The sequence below is a fragment of the Tetrao urogallus genome (assembly GCF_951394365.1).
Source record: "Tetrao urogallus genome assembly, chromosome: 15".
NCBI lineage: Eukaryota > Metazoa > Chordata > Aves > Galliformes > Phasianidae > Tetrao > Tetrao urogallus.
This window is the reverse complement of record NC_136828.1, coordinates 8,347,347-8,362,454: the sequence shown is the minus strand read 5'-3', so window position 1 is coordinate 8,362,454 and position 15,108 is coordinate 8,347,347. Positions and strand designations below refer to the sequence as shown.

The 15,108-nt window shown below is 50.9% G+C and overlaps 1 protein-coding gene across 2 annotated transcripts in view; it reads left to right on the top strand.

Annotated features, from left to right (window-relative positions):
* The window catches only part of PRKCB (protein kinase C beta), a gene marked incomplete at both ends in the record, with an annotated part of 74,370 nt that overhangs the window by 41,699 nt on the left and 17,563 nt on the right, over positions 1 to 15,108 (top strand). For both annotated transcript variants that reach the window (XM_079542872.1, XM_079542871.1), the window contains 5 exons: positions 2,216 to 2,372; positions 2,619 to 2,753; positions 4,193 to 4,289; positions 7,934 to 8,080; positions 12,892 to 13,065. In XM_079542872.1, coding sequence (XP_079398998.1) covers positions 2,216 to 2,372; positions 2,619 to 2,753; positions 4,193 to 4,289; positions 7,934 to 8,080; positions 12,892 to 13,065 — 710 coding nt within the window. The remainder of the gene's footprint in view (positions 1 to 2,215; positions 2,373 to 2,618; positions 2,754 to 4,192; positions 4,290 to 7,933; positions 8,081 to 12,891; positions 13,066 to 15,108) is intronic.

Here is a 15,108-nt window from a genome sequence, read left to right as displayed (position 1 = left end):
CGGTGTTTTTATTTTCTCCCTGCTTTCTCAGCTTCTTTTTCTTTGTAACGATATGTTTTCCCTCCAACTGGGAGAACGAATATTTTTGGTTAAATAGCACGTGTTGTTTAACCTGAAGGACTTTGGTCAGCGGGTGTCCCGCAACTTTGCAGCTGCACGAGGTGCTCACAGTCTGCACCTCACCAAGTGAGAAGCACTGAGGAAGGCAGCGTGCTGGTGCAGCCTGGCCGCACACCATGCAGCTCACTACTGTGAGGTGCAGGTAACCACAAACCTCAGCACAGTGTGGGAAAGGAGTGGGCACTCTGCAGTAATTCAGGGCCTGGGTTTGGACATTGCTGTGACAGCCTGGAGCCAAGCTCTTGCTTTGCTGCCTGGCAGCACTCAGCATGGCATGATCCCGTTCCCAGCGTGTTTTCTGGGCCCTGGGACTGTTCAATGGTGACATGAGAAAAATCCCTATTTCAGGCTGCAGAGCTGACTCTCCTCATTAGAATCTCAGTTTTAATTGCTTGTTTGTGTTTGCAGAGCAGCTCCCTTACAGCTGCTTACTTTGGATGTCAATGAGTAATGGGCGCACCCAGGAGGGTTCAGAGCACTGTGAGTGCCATTGTCTGCTGTGCAGGGATGTTGCTGAAGTGCAGGAATCTATTGATGCTTCTGGAGTTTAAAAGTGCCTGGCTTTGTCTACTACAGGGGTGCCCAACCTTTCGGCTTTCCTGGGCCACACTGAGTGAAGAGCAATTGTCTTGGACCACATGTAAGAAACATAGGTCACTCTGAAAGCAATGCTTCCTATTTATTTTCATGAAAACCAGAACAGGTATGAAGAGCACAATGTCACTATTGGATAGAGTAGTTTCTCAGCCCAAAAGCACTATTTTGCAATGTAGTCAACACCATTAGCTGTGCATTTTTGCCAGTGATCAACAAGAGCTGTGTGCCAGCAGAAGTGCCCCGTGTCACCACTGCTGAAACGTACCACCAGCACCTCTCTGTGCCACAGCCACTGTTTGGTCTCCATCAATGGTCATCAAGTGTCCATGTATATCAGTGGGCACTATTTTTTCTGCATGGAGGAATTCAGTTCCACCACATTGCTTCATCCACACCTCCATGTTGGATGTCATTGTGTCAGAGTGCCCCTCTGCTGCTGTCTGTCACACAGCAACAACATGTAATGGGACGTTGGTGGGAAGGTTCAACTTCTGCTGCCATCCCACTGGCAGCTGCCTCTGCTGTCATGGGCCAACATAATAGAGTAGGAGGCATTACTTTTGGAGCAGCCCATGTATGTAATATAGTTAATGCATATAAGCAACAAAACTTTATTAAAACAAAAAATAAAAGAGAGCAACAAAACCATAAAACTGGTGGGATATTTCACCTGGTTCAATGAAAGTAGCTGCAGTTCCTAGCGAGTTCTGAAGGGGTTGGGCAGAACCCAGCCTGTGTTCTCTTCTGGGCTTTTATAACTATCTTCTTAGCAGGAAAAGACTGCTGGATAAAGTGGGAAATTGTAGCAAATTAAAACATCATCAAGGCTGTGCACATTTTTGCTTTCGTAATGGAAGCGCTTTCCAATGCAGATTCAAGCTGTAGTATGAAGAGGCACGGATATTTGATTCTGGGAAGCAGAGGAGCAGAGAACCTGCAGCCATCACCGGCTGTGCTGAGCCTAGGAACCCAGCTCGGGCTTCTTGAACTCTCTAGTTCTCTTTCACTGAATTGTTGATTTCTGCTTGAAAAATCAGAAAGTGATTTAACGTCAAGCAGAAGCATTTTGATTTTTTTTTAATGGAAAGATATTATTATTCCCATTAACGGAATGTCTAGGTCTGCATGCTGAGATCATAACACGGGGTAATCAAATCTCATGCTTCAGGGCGTCAACTGATTGACTCTGAGGGTCAGGAGGTATTTTTCTGTGCTGTGAAGAGCTGAGCGATGGCCTGATACATTCCTCGAGAGTGCCCTGGTGCCACAGCTGCCTGGATAGCTGCAGGTGGGCTGATCCCAGAGCCTTGATGTGGCCATGTCCCCATGCTGGGATGTGTGGCCATGAACTGGTCCTGCTCGTGCTGCTGGTGCCCAGACCAAGGAGGCTCATCACACAGTGGCTTGGCAGGATCCCATGTGGGACAATGACACTCTCTTAGCTTTTGGGAGTTTTTACCATTTGAATATTGAAAATAATCATTTTTTTCCTCCCCAGTAAGAGATGCTAAAAACCTAGTTCCCATGGATCCCAATGGCTTGTCAGACCCCTACGTGAAGCTTAAACTAATCCCCGACCCCAAAAACGAAAGCAAACAGAAGACCAAAACCATAAAGTGCTCCCTGAACCCTGAGTGGAACGAGACGTTCAGATTGTGAGTACAATATGCTTGAATTTGTAAACTAATTTTTCTGTCCCCTAAGAATTACTGTGATTGCATTTGCTCCGATTTAATCATTTGGAGATATTAAGCTGATTTGGCTGAGAAATGATTCCTTTCACCCCATACCCATGGCTGGGAGGCGCTCCATGCTGTTCCCAACTGCTTTCCAGAGGTGGAAGGTTGCAGCCATGCTGTCCCCAGTGACACGTCTCACCTCTTCTCTTCACTCTGCTGCAGCCAGCTGAAGGAAGCAGACAAGGACAGGCGGTTGTCAGTGGAGATCTGGGACTGGGACCTGACCAGCAGGAACGACTTCATGGGCTCCTTGTCCTTCGGCATCTCCGAGCTGCAGAAGTCTGGAGTTGATGGATGGTGAGACTGGGGGTGTTTCAGAACAGCAGAGCTCAGGCACAGTGACTTCCCAACGGGAGAGTGGCTCCTGCAGGGACAGCAGTATCCCCAGCCATTCTGTGGGGTTCTTGCAGCTCCCTGCGGGCAGTGGGACCGTGAGGATGGGCTCTCTATAAACCACAAACACTGCATGGTGCTGGCATTGCTGTCCTTGTTACTTTACCGGAGAGGAACACTGGGTTTGCACAATCGCACAGAATGGGTCTGCTCCTTTCCATTCTTTCTCCTCCAGTAGGATACATGCCCTCTCATTCACTTTCTTTTTTTTTTTTTCCCCCAGTCACTGATGCCTGAGAGCTATGCTACACTCCACGCTTAGCATGTGAAGTGCAGTAATTGAAAACAGACATTGCATGTAGATTTTGCAGACCCAAATGGCATGGCATTAATTTACTTGGCGTGAGGCTGGGACATCCTCCTGGCTCAGCAGGCGCAGCAGCCCCAGGCTGCGTTCTGCCCTAAAGACCTGGATGGAGACAGAAATTCTGCTGGGGAAAAATAAATGCCCCTCCCTCCTTAATGCACCATCACCTGTGGGTTGTATGTCCTTCAGCTGGAGCCAGTACACCACCTGCTCCCCATGCAGCACAGCGATGGCTTTCCCAGGCTTTTAGAAACCATGTAAGCAGAGATCTAAGTGATTTTCCTTGTCACAGTATTTGGCAAGAATAAGCTCTGAAAGGAGCTCTGATGTATATTTCATATCTAAACAACTGCAGTTAATGGAGAAAACGAGCTCAAAGAAAGAGTCTGTCCCTGTATTATGCAAATGGCGCTTTGTTCATGCGCTGCAGCCGCAGCCTCTGTAGATAACACCCGGCCGATTGCTGCTCCGTTCGGCTGCTGGAAAAGAGGGCTGACAGAGCCAAAGCTTCGCCTGAGGCTGTGTGAAATGCCTCAGATCTGAGCAGAACCTCCATGATTTCTGATAATTGCTGGTTAAAGTCTTCCTTTTCCTGTGAGAGCTCTGGCTGCATGCTGAGGGCTGCCAGTGCCAGCCTGTGCCCCTGGATGCTCCCTGTCTCATGGGGTGGGCCCTGTTCCCTATGGAATTCAGCCTGTCCCCACACAGTAGGACTCTGCCATAGCCAGGAGGACAGGATCCCCCAGCCTGCCTCATCTGCCTCAAGGAGGTTTGGAGTAGGCTGGCATATTGGAGGTGGCATCAGAGCTCTCTCCTGCTGGGCAGGGGGATGCTGGCCAGTCTCCAGCCCCACTGTGGACCCCAAAACCCCAAAACCAGTCCTGCTCGGGTATGTGTCTGGAAGCTCTGTAGATAGGGGGTCAGGGAGTGCAAGGTTTGGGATCCTTCCCACCTTCTCTTGGGGAAGGGTTTCCTGGACAAGGAGGGTCGGCACCCTCCCACCCCCTGCCCTTACCTCCTGGCTGTCTTCTTCCAGGTTCAAGCTGCTGAGCCAGGAGGAGGGGGAGTACTTCAACGTCCCGGTGCCTCCTGAGGGCGAAGAAGGAAACGAGGAACTGAGGCAGAAATTTGAGGTGAATTGAGTTGGGAACTCAGCAGGGTCCATGGGGCAGGGCAGGACCCAGAGAACCCCTCCTGTTTGCACTGGGGCAGATTCTGAGCAGTGGGGCTGCAGCTCATAGTGTGTGGCTGTGCTGGGATCAGCAAGGTTTGGGTAACAGTGGTCAGGGAGTCAGCAATGTGGGCTGGCCAGCTGTGGGCTGGCCGTGCACACCCGGCATTCAAGAGCCCAAATTTTATTTCCTTCCACCCCCCTGCCATGCCTGTGGCTGGTTTGGATCTCTGCAAAGGCCTGACACACAGTGTCACCTCTCAATTCAGGTCTGCAGGCATGGTGAAATCCAGTGCGTTTCTGCGTGTGTGCATGAAATAGAGGTGGAACCTGGTTGGTGCAACAAGCTCTTCACAGAGTGCTCCTTGCACTGCTGGGCTGCAGAGCACAAATTAAAGCACAAGGATTTGGATAGAGCAGGGCTGGGAAGAATGGTTCATTCCCATAGTCTTCTCCTGGGATTGACAAGATGGTTTTAATTGCCACGCATTGTGTGAGCTGTCCTTCTCCTGAAGCGTTTCATTCCGATTTGGAGATGCAGTGACCTCCCTGTGCACGTCTGCAGCTCAGCGGGTGGTGGCAGCAATCAGGGGATGAGCGGGGAGAGGGAACAGTCGGTGGTGGAGGAGGAGATGAGAGGAGAATAGTGCTTTGGTGCTTATGTCAATCTGAAAATACTGCAGAGATTATTGCACAGTGCAGCGCTCTGTGTAACGTTTGCTTTGTGCACTGCTAAGTCTGTGCTTGTTCCCGTGTCTCTACCTGCAGTCTCTTAGCTTTTAAGAAAACATTTCTTGCAGTTGCAAGGAAAGCAGCACAGCAACCATCATCCTTTCACTTGCATTATTTCAGATAGTGGATCTTGGCCATTTTTCAGTAGGACTCATACCTTCCCAGTACCCTGGGAATGCACACAGGAGACCAACCTGGAATGAGCTGCTCACCAAATGAAATGCTCGTCATTCCGATGTCAGCATGAGCTCCGTACCTGCAGCATGGGACTGGGGATTTGGTTCCTTTTTCTCAATGCTCCTCCTTTCTTCAATTTCACATATGTCTCATTTATATATAACTTGCCTGAATATCGAAGAAAATAAGGCAGTTCTAATGTAACAGTTGACATACAGCCATATGCTGTGGTTGTCAGCTCTATGAAGCATCCTTGCACTCCGTGGTGTTCCGGCAGTGTTAGGATGGTGTGTTGGGAGCTGTAGATGCTGGGTTGGCTGCAGGTCAGGGAATGCAGCATCCAGAGGTGACCTCATGTGGCCATACTTCATCTGCATCCCCTTCTGCATCTTCCCCTGGTGGTTTCGCATTGCAAAGCCCCAGAAAGGCAGCAGTGCCCGGTGCTGGCAGCGCCGCTCCCGCTCTGCCTGCGTTGTGCTGCCCAAAGCCCAGCAGGATGCCTGCAGCACTCACTGCCAGTTCTGCTTGGCCCTTATCAGCTGCTTGCTGGGACAGCTTGATAGATGCGAACGTCAGCTGCTATTGCATAAATTCCGATGTAGTAAATTAGCTATGACAAATGGAGCTGGATAACGAAGGTCAAGCGCTTTTTTTCTTTTTTTTTTAATTTCTTTTTTTTTTTTTTTGTGCGCAGTGCTTGACATGCTTCAGCTGTAAGCCTTAGAGGTCTCCAAATTGTGTCCACGTTAGAAGTGCATTAAAAACTGGTTTTGAGGGTTTCTTTACTCATTTAGAGACAGGCGTTAAAGATGATCGTATGGAAAAGCGAGGCACCTCACTTCAGGGCAGGGATATGCTCTTCTTTCTGAGTGGGCTCTTGCCTGGAAGACCTTTTCCCTCTTGGCCCAGCTCCATCCTTAGCCTGGTTTTCAGGTGGATCACCATCTCCTGTCAGGCCAGTGTGACTGCTGGAGGGGCAGTCTGGGGTGGCTTAAGCACTGCAGGGTGATGAGATGGACACCCCTCCCTGCCCCTCCTGCTGCCTTTCTGCCCCACTGCTGCAAGGCTGGGGCTGCACACAGGGCAGTGTGCTCCTAGGTGTGATTTCATGGGAACGTAATGATTGCCCTTGAATCTCATTAAAGCCTTGTCTTCGCAAAGGTTAATTTAGTGTCAAATTTGATGTGACAAGATTGTTTTTTAACCGTGATGCAGTGTTTAGGAAAGGTTTCCCGTAACATGACTGTTTGCCTGCTGTTAAATACACGTTTCTTTTAGAGATCGCTTTGGAATATAATAGGGTAAGGATCGCTGAAGGCAAAGTTACATGGCTGTGTTGGCTGCCATGGTGGCCAGGCTGCTCCTGCTCGGCTCTGTGCCTGCACTCAGCTCCAGCCGCATCCCACAAGCAGCCCACAGCTGGGGCACATGTGGGGCCTCCTCCTTCAGCAGTGGGGTGAAGAGGGAGCATCCCAGGCTCTGTGCTCTTCTGACCGGAATCACGAATCGCTGTGAGCTGGGGGAGATGTGAGAGGTCCCTGCTGCTGGGACAGGGGTGCTACTGGCACACTGCAGAAGTCTGAAGGTAGTAAGTGGGGAATGCTTTGCACTCCCAGAGCAATGCCTGCATTTCCTTTTCTGTGTCCAAAACTCTTTTTTTTCCCTATCTGAAAGCTGTGTGTACTGCTCCACTTGCAATGCTCGCAGGTCTCAGTCTGTTGAATGCTTTCAGCCTCTTCCCTGGGGCACTTGTTTGGAGCAGTGTTAGCAATTATGATATTTGCAAATCCTTGAAGCCATTCCTTTAGTTTTCAGCTCAGGGCTTTTTCAGATGTTTGTAGGTGCTGCAGGTGCCCTTGAATGGGGGATTTTACAGCGAGGAGAACCTTGCAATAACCAATTAGCAGCAGCGGAGGTTAGGAGCTGGCTGGTGAGGCTGCTATCTGGAGGAGATGCGAGCAGCAGCCAAATTGAACTGCTGGAATCGGGTTAATGGAATTTCATGCTAGACTGAACTCAATGCAAACCCTACACTGTGGCATATTTCTAAAAATTAAAACCGAAGAAATTGTGAGATAGCTTTTACAAATGGTAGTTGAGCAAATGAGATAGCCCCCAGACCAATGAGGAGGTGCCAAGCAACTGATGAGATTCTGTGGTTAAAAAATATGGGGGTTTGTGAGGGCTTCTTAATAAGCAATTGTGATTGAACTGGCTCGGGTGATTGCTGGGGGATGCAGAAGTGCTTTCTATTCTGTCCTTTCAAAATGAATTTGTTGCTTCCTGTGTTCAGCCTGAGCTGGCACAGGAGGGCAGTTGTCTCTGATATCGGATAGTAACCATGTTGGAGCTCAATAAAAATTCCTGCATTTTACATTAAAATATTTGTATTCATCTGTTCTTCGCTCACAAGGTGCAAACAGTGGTCTGCTCTGTGAGGACAAAGCTCAGTGAAGCCCCAGTTTACGCTTTGGGTGGCCCTGACCACACTATGGGGCCGAATTTGGGGCAGCAGTGGGGGCTCAGAACATGGAGTGCTCCTCATCAATGGTGTGTGGTTTGGGTCTGAGAGCATCCATGGGGATCTGAGGGCAGCATGAAGATGTGAGGACATCTTTGGGGTTCTGAGGGCAGTTCAGTGTTTTCATGACAACCCCTCCATGCCCTTTCCAGTAATTGTTGTCTCTGTCTTTACAGAGGGCCAAGATTGGCACAGGCTCCAAGGCTGTGGATGAGAAGACGACAAACGCCATTTCTAAGTTCGATAACAACGGGAGCAGAGATCGGATGAAGCTCTCGGATTTCAATTTCTTGATGGTCCTGGGGAAAGGAAGCTTTGGGAAGGTGCGGTAGGATGTGTGCATTTGCACACTTTGCACTTAAATGTTTGCAGTGCTGTGGTGTGTGGCTGCAGGCAGGACGGGAGCTCTGTGGGCTGTGCTGAGTCAAGGTCAGCTCTGAAACTGCCAAATTTGGCCACCACAAATGAGACACTGTGCTTGGGAAGCAGTTTGTCCTCTGCCTTTGAAATTCTTTTATTTGGCCTTTTTTCCCCTTTAATAATTACAAATATACACGAACATTGTAATTAATTTTCCAGACTGGCTCTGAGTGGTAACAGAATTTCATTCTTCCAGTAATTATGTGACTTGGAACCTTCATTTTTCTTGGGATCTCGCCAACGTTGCCATGATTTCCATGAGAAATCCCAGCCCTTGGGTTGCTGCTGTGAGTTCCATGTGGGCTGGGCAGCTCTGTGCTGCCACGTGCTCCGGGGCCGCGGCACTGCGGTGACAGCTGGGCTGACGTGCTCTGATTAGCAAAGTGCTTTAATTGCAGGGAACACGGCGTGTAAACCTCCTGAGTGGAGGCAGACGGAAGCACAGGGGGAGCAGTGCTAACTCACTCGCACGGAGCAAAGCACCGTGGCACCGCATCCCTCCCCATTCTCCCCTCCTGGTGTGTGCAGCACCCCTGGAGATGAGCAGTGGCGCTGCTGGGGCATGGGTGCTGCTGCTCTGCTCTGTGCTTTGCGTGCTCTCTGCAGGTGGGTGAGCAGCAAGCGCTGTGAGTGCACCTGTGCTTCTCCCAACTTACCAGTGCAGCTCAGCTGCTTGCAAGCACAGCACAGAGTGCAGCAGCAGCTCTCTGCCCAGGGCTGGTATGTAGGTGCAGAGTGCCCTGTCTTCACAGAGCCAAAATCCTGGCTCTGAGCAACAGCCTTTGCTTTTCTCTCCCGCCCTCCCAGCAAATAATCTTTTAAAGTCTACTGCTTGGCATCTGGAAGCTGTCGTTGTTTTTATTCCCTCTTCTTCCTTCTTTTAATTTGAGAAACATTAACAAACCCTTCAGTCGGCATCATGGCTTATATAAGGGAATGTGTGACAGAAACTGTTCCCTGGAACAGAATGTTATAAATATGCTAATTAGCGCTTATTAAAACCGAATGTTGGGAGATGCAGCCTCAGCCTCACGTGTGCCTGCACTCTGCTGGAGCCGTGCATTGCATTTAGGGCCACCCAAGCACCGTTGGTCCCACAGCCCTGATGCTTCCCCAGGGCCAGCAGAAGGGCAGCAGCAGCAGCTCACTGCCCCTGGGCACCACTGCCAACCCTGAGCGCAGTCCTGCTGAAAGGGGGAATTGTTTCAGACTAAAAGAGGGGACGTTCAGATTGGACAGAAAAAAGAAGTTGTTGATGCTAAGGGCAATGAGGAATGGCACAAGGTGCCCAGAGAGGTGGCAGTGCCCCATCCCTGCACGCACCCATGGTCAGATTGGACAGGGCTCTGAGCACTGATGGAGCTGTGGGTGTCCCTGCTCAGTGCAGGGAGTGGGACCAGATGGCCTTTAGAGATCCCTTCCAACTGAAACCGATTTGTGATGCTATGATTCAATGATTCTGTGGCTGCTACGTCCTACTTCCATCACTGCTCTGCCATGACCATGCAGGGTGAGCAATAGCCACACATTGGCCTCCCTTCCTCTGCACTCAGCATCAGAACATCTCCAATTATTACGCTGGAGCATTCCCAAAAAATGCTATGTATTACAGGAATAAGTCAAGTACAATATTAGCTGTTTGTGCAGGAGTGCTGTGGGATGAAGGCTCAGCTCAGGTCTTGTTGCGCTCTGGAAGGTGGGACCGACCCCTGGGCACGTGGCTCCCATGGGTGTCCCTGTCCTCAGGGCTGCAAGTGGTGCCAGCACTGCCCCCAGCTTGGCATGGGAATGGGAGCTGTTCCCGGCTGAGGAACACGGCGCTTGGCACAGCCCGCCCTGGGTTTGCTTTGCTGTAATATAAATAGAGAGGAGTTGAATTCTGAGGCTTGCTCATATTTTTGCAGCTAATCAATCTGTCGTGCTATCAAGCTGTCAGTTGTTTCTGGGGATTTTAGGGTGTTTTTTTTTCTGATAATTTTGCCTCTACAGTTATGGTTTAGAGTGTGATGGGAGACAGTTTTCCTGTCCCATGAACATCTTCCATCTGTGAGATGCTGTCCCCAGTGTGGGACGTGGCTGAGGGCCAGCAGCTGGCACGTGTAGGCACAGCAGGGGCCGGGACTTGGCTCTGTCTCACAATGGTGCTCCAGCTCTTAGGCATCTGCAGCAGTGAGCTTTGTTTGCATTCCTGCTGCTCTGCAAACCTGCATGTCCTGCACAGTGCTGCTCGAGGCATTAACAAACCACACTGGGTGAATGCACTTGTCCTAATCTTCTTGATTTGCAATGCAATGGGTACAAATCTGTGCTGTCACTAGCAGTGTTGCTTAAGCCTGCTCATCAGCGGCTGTTCTTCTTTTGAGACTTCAGCTGTATCTGTGCTTCAGTCACCATAGGAACTGTGATGCCAGCACACTGAAGCCAGCCCAGTACAGCTCAGTGCAGGCTGCCTTGTGCATCTCCATGCGGGCTGCCTTGGGCAGTTTGGTGCAGGCTGGTAGCCCCTGCAGGTCCTGCTGCCCCTCTGCTGCTTGGAAACAGCCCCAGCCTGCTGCTGCTCAGGCAGGCTTGGTGCGTGGTGTTCAGGTGCGGAAGTTATTCTCTCTCTGGGCAGTCTCTTCTGCATGCATATGCAAACTTGTAGGGGTGACAGCATCCTGGGCAATACCAGTCTTGACTTATCCCTCTGGAGCTGCTCACTGTGCCCAGATGTGCGGAAGTAATGCAGTAATGTGGTGCTCCTCATCCCTTCTGCACACACGCTTGTATGTGCTCACACTCGGGCTGCCGGGTGCCTCTGGGCAGCATGCAGCACAGCTGAGTGCTGCCAGCTGCACAGAAGCCCTTTTGCCCTTCCCTTGTCAGGGCTGGGTCAGCTGGAACACCACTCTCATTGGAACATGACACATGAAACATTCACAGCCCTGTAAGGCCGCCAGCAGTTCTTTGCATCAACAGTGTGCTGGCAGCCTCTGCCCTGGGTTGGGAGCATGTGGGGATGTCGAGCTGTCACCCAGTGCCACACAGTGCCATTTCCTGCTTCAAGCCTGTTCTCCAGCAGCTGCTTTTGGCCGTACATCTGATCTTTTCTGCCTCCAGGGAAATTTCCTGGTGTACTTGTCCCCAAACACAGCCCATTACCAACAACAACATGCTCTCTTCCCTGACAGTCTCCAAGCAAAATGTCTGGGAAAGCAGCAGGATGCCTCCCAGCCCTGCTGCGCTCTGCAGTTCCTGTACTCCTCCTATGGGCCCCCCACAGGTCCATCCCTGCTGGCAACAGACGCTGGGTTCAGAGTCCTAGTTTTATTTTTCTTGGAAAGGGTTATGGATTTCGAGGTACATCCATGTGCTGACAGCACTGTGTGGGATCCTCTTACGGACGCATAACACTTCATTTTCTCTTAAAGTTCTCTTGGAGGGGCTGCTTTCCTTCTTTGCCAGCTTTGAACTGCCTCTGTCAGGTAAAAATCAGCCCCACTTTGTAACAACGTGCACAGCGTCGTGCAGGTCTCAACTGCATATAGCCTGTGAAGCTAACAGGAGGAAAAGAACTGAAGGGTTCTGTTTGCCTGGACCTGCAGAGGGGGCACCCCTATGTCCCCAGCTTAATGCAGGGCATGGGCCTGGAGGTGTGCTCAGTGCAAAGGACTCAGCTGCTGTGAAGCACCATAGGGCTGAGGGCAGGAGAAATGGAGTGCTGCTGTGGTCCTGGCCCCTGTGCCTTGCTGGGTGCAGCACAGCATCACTCCATTCTGCAGAATCTCCACCTCCTTTAAGCATCAGTGAGAACATAAATCCGATCTTGAAGCACTGCTGTCAGCCTGCTTTGAGTGCTGCCAACGGATGGCAGCCGCGTGTGTTCGTTGCAATCCTATGCCCCCCCGCCGATGGAAATGTAAATGTCAGTGGCTTTTCCAAAGCACTTGGCGCTGAGCAGCCCTGATGCCTTCCTCAGCTCATGACAAGCAGTGTGGTGAGGACACCCACCTGGCACTGAGCCGGAGCCAAGTGCGTGCACCAAGCCAAGAAGCAGCCGCATGCATTTGGAGAGCACTGCTCTGTGGAGCTGCAGCTCAGCTCTGGGAAGTGGGCAGCAGTGGGACTCTCAGTGCCGTGCCCCTGTGCCATGCCAGGACCCACAGCACATCCCATTCCTTGCGGTAAATAAAACCACAGATAGGTGAAAGCAGTGTAAAATGTGAGGTTGAACAGATTCTTGGCTGGGCGGTGGGCTGGCTCACAGGGAGGTTGTGAGCACTGTGCAGGGTACGCGCTAGGCAGGGGAAGCTCGCTGGGTTTGGATGCCATTGGCTTACAGTAATTCTTTCTGCTGCACATTTCTACCATTCCGTGATCTGCTGGGCTCTGTGCTCATGCTCTGGGTGCATTCCGCTGGCACTGAGGGTGCTCTCCCCACCTGTGGGTGCCAATCCTCATGTGGAGGGCTCGGGAGATTCACCCCAGGGCTGGGCAGTGAGCACGTCAGTGTGTTATTTGTTAGGGTTAAGACTGCTGGATGAAGCTTTCCCAGTGCTTTTGGAAGTACTACTGAGAGCTGTCTGCATTCTTTGGCACCTGAATCTCTTTTCATGACTGTGCTAGGAGCTGTACAATGACAACCAGGCTGTGGGTTTCTGAGTGCTGGCAGTGACAAGCTGGGAATAAGACAGGTACACATTTATCTGCATCTGCTGTCATCTGCCCCACTCAGGTGATGCTGGCTGAGAGGAAGGGCACGGATGAACTCTACGCTGTGAAGATCCTGAAGAAGGACGTGGTCATCCAGGACGACGACGTGGAGTGCACCATGGTTGAGAAGCGTGTGCTGGCACTCTCTGGAAAGCCCCCATTCCTGACCCAGCTCCACTCCTGCTTCCAGACCATGGTGAGTGCTGAAATGCCCTGCATTGTGCTGTGCACATCGGGGTCCCTTGGCATCACCCTTGCTGTGGGCAGAAACCCCTTTTGGAGACCCAGCATCAGCAGGTAGCAGCACTGATGCCTTCCTGGTAACCAGTGTGGCCTGTTGGAGTGGTGACAGTACTGTTCACAAGGATTACATTTAATCTCAGAAATTTCATTTACCAAACACATTCAGTGTTTTTAAAGGGTGCAGGCTGGCTTTGAAGCAGTCATGGAAATATGGCAAGGAAGGGGAAGCTGTTTCACACAGCATCTCCGTGGCATCTGAACTGAAGTCAGTGCCGGGTTGCTCCTGGCAGACCCATAGAAACTTCGTGGCAATTATGCCTGTAATGTAACCAAAATGTACAGTGGGGTGTATTACCAAATGCTGCACAGAGCACTTGGGTTTCTGGGACCGCTGCCCAGAGCATCCCTCCCAGCCTGGGCTGTACAGTTAAGAGCGGGACAGGAGGACTAAATGAAGGATTAATTAAAGGAAGGGCTAATTAGAGGAAGGAAGACATTGGAAGGAGCCCCAGGAAAGGATATGTGCCAGCTCCCTGCAGGTCTTGGGGTGCTCTATGCTGCTGCTAGGTGATGCTCCAGTCCCACAGAGCTATGCCCCTCCCACAGCCACAGCCAGCACCAGTCCACATGACCCTGTCCTAGACGTGGGCTGGCCACCATCTGCCTGCTCGGTTCAGGGTGCTTTTTTCCTGAAGCAGCAGCATTCCCTTCACCGCCCAAATGAGGAAAGCTCTAACGCTGCTTTTAGAGCTCAGCTGGCTGTTTCAAGAGATCATCCTTTTAATATCCTCCCTTCTTGAAGCTGATGATATGTTTAGGAAGCAGCTGCAGACATCGCAGCCCGCTCTGCCTTGCTCTCGGGGTCACCGTGTAGCAGTGTGGCTGCTCCCACCCTCAGCCCCAGGTGCTGCTGTGTTGGGGTTGGCATACACAGAGTGCAATGTGCAGAAATTCCCCATCATCTGACAAAGCTGAAATTGCTTTTCTATCCCATCAGTGCCACGTGTTGTACACAGCTCCTTCAGTGCTGTACAGAACTGTCACTGCTGCTCTGCCTGTGGCCAAAGCAGTGGGCAATTGAAGGAGTTACTATACAACAGTTGTTATGATAATGATCACGTTTGCATATCTTCTAGCTCCGTGTCCTCAGTGTCCTAAATGCAGGGCAAGGGTTGTTTAGGAAGGAAATGAAGTGAAGAATGGGAATTATTATGTATTATGATGTAATACTGCAAATATGAAGCTGTGCCTTTGCCCAAAGCTGTCGCTTTTCCCTCTACTCCAAAACATTCTGAGCCTATCAGGGGAAGCTGCCATGTCCAGGCCACTGCATTGGGCAATCTTGTCATCTTCTTCACGGCCATTCCCATTTAACTGTGAAAGATCCAAGGGAAGTAGCATCCCGGTGTGACCACCACAGCTCCTGAGCTCCGCACTGCTATTGCTGTGCTGGCACTCTCCGCAAGATGCTGTGAGATGGGATGCAGCCACCCTCAGTTTTTTAATCTGCACTTCTGAGATTTGTGGAAATACTCAGGTCTTGTTTCTTACTGTGCTTATCTCTTCGGGGCTTTGCTTATGGCCCACACTTGTCACATTTCTCACAGTGTTGAAGGACTGGGCTTCCATCCAGCAGGAGTGCTGTTAGCAGGGAGCACAGGAGCCGTGCAGCTGCTCAGAGCTGTGCCTTGCACTGGGACAGCAGGTTGCAGGGAAGGCACTTTAATAAAAAAATGGGAATTTCTCAGACCTGTATCTACGTGGCTGCTGCTGTATCTGCCTGCAAAGAAGTGTGATGATCAAGTCTGGAGCATCGGGCAGGAATGGCTGCAGCTCTGTGTGCACACGAGCTCCACCTGCACTCCATAGGGAGGGCAGCCGGGATGATTGTACTGCTGTGAAAAATTGGAGCTGTCATTTGCTTCGGCCAATGTTTGTGACCTCTGCAGGTTCCCTACTCTAATAGTTCTGCTGCTAATTGTTTGCTTTTTGCTCT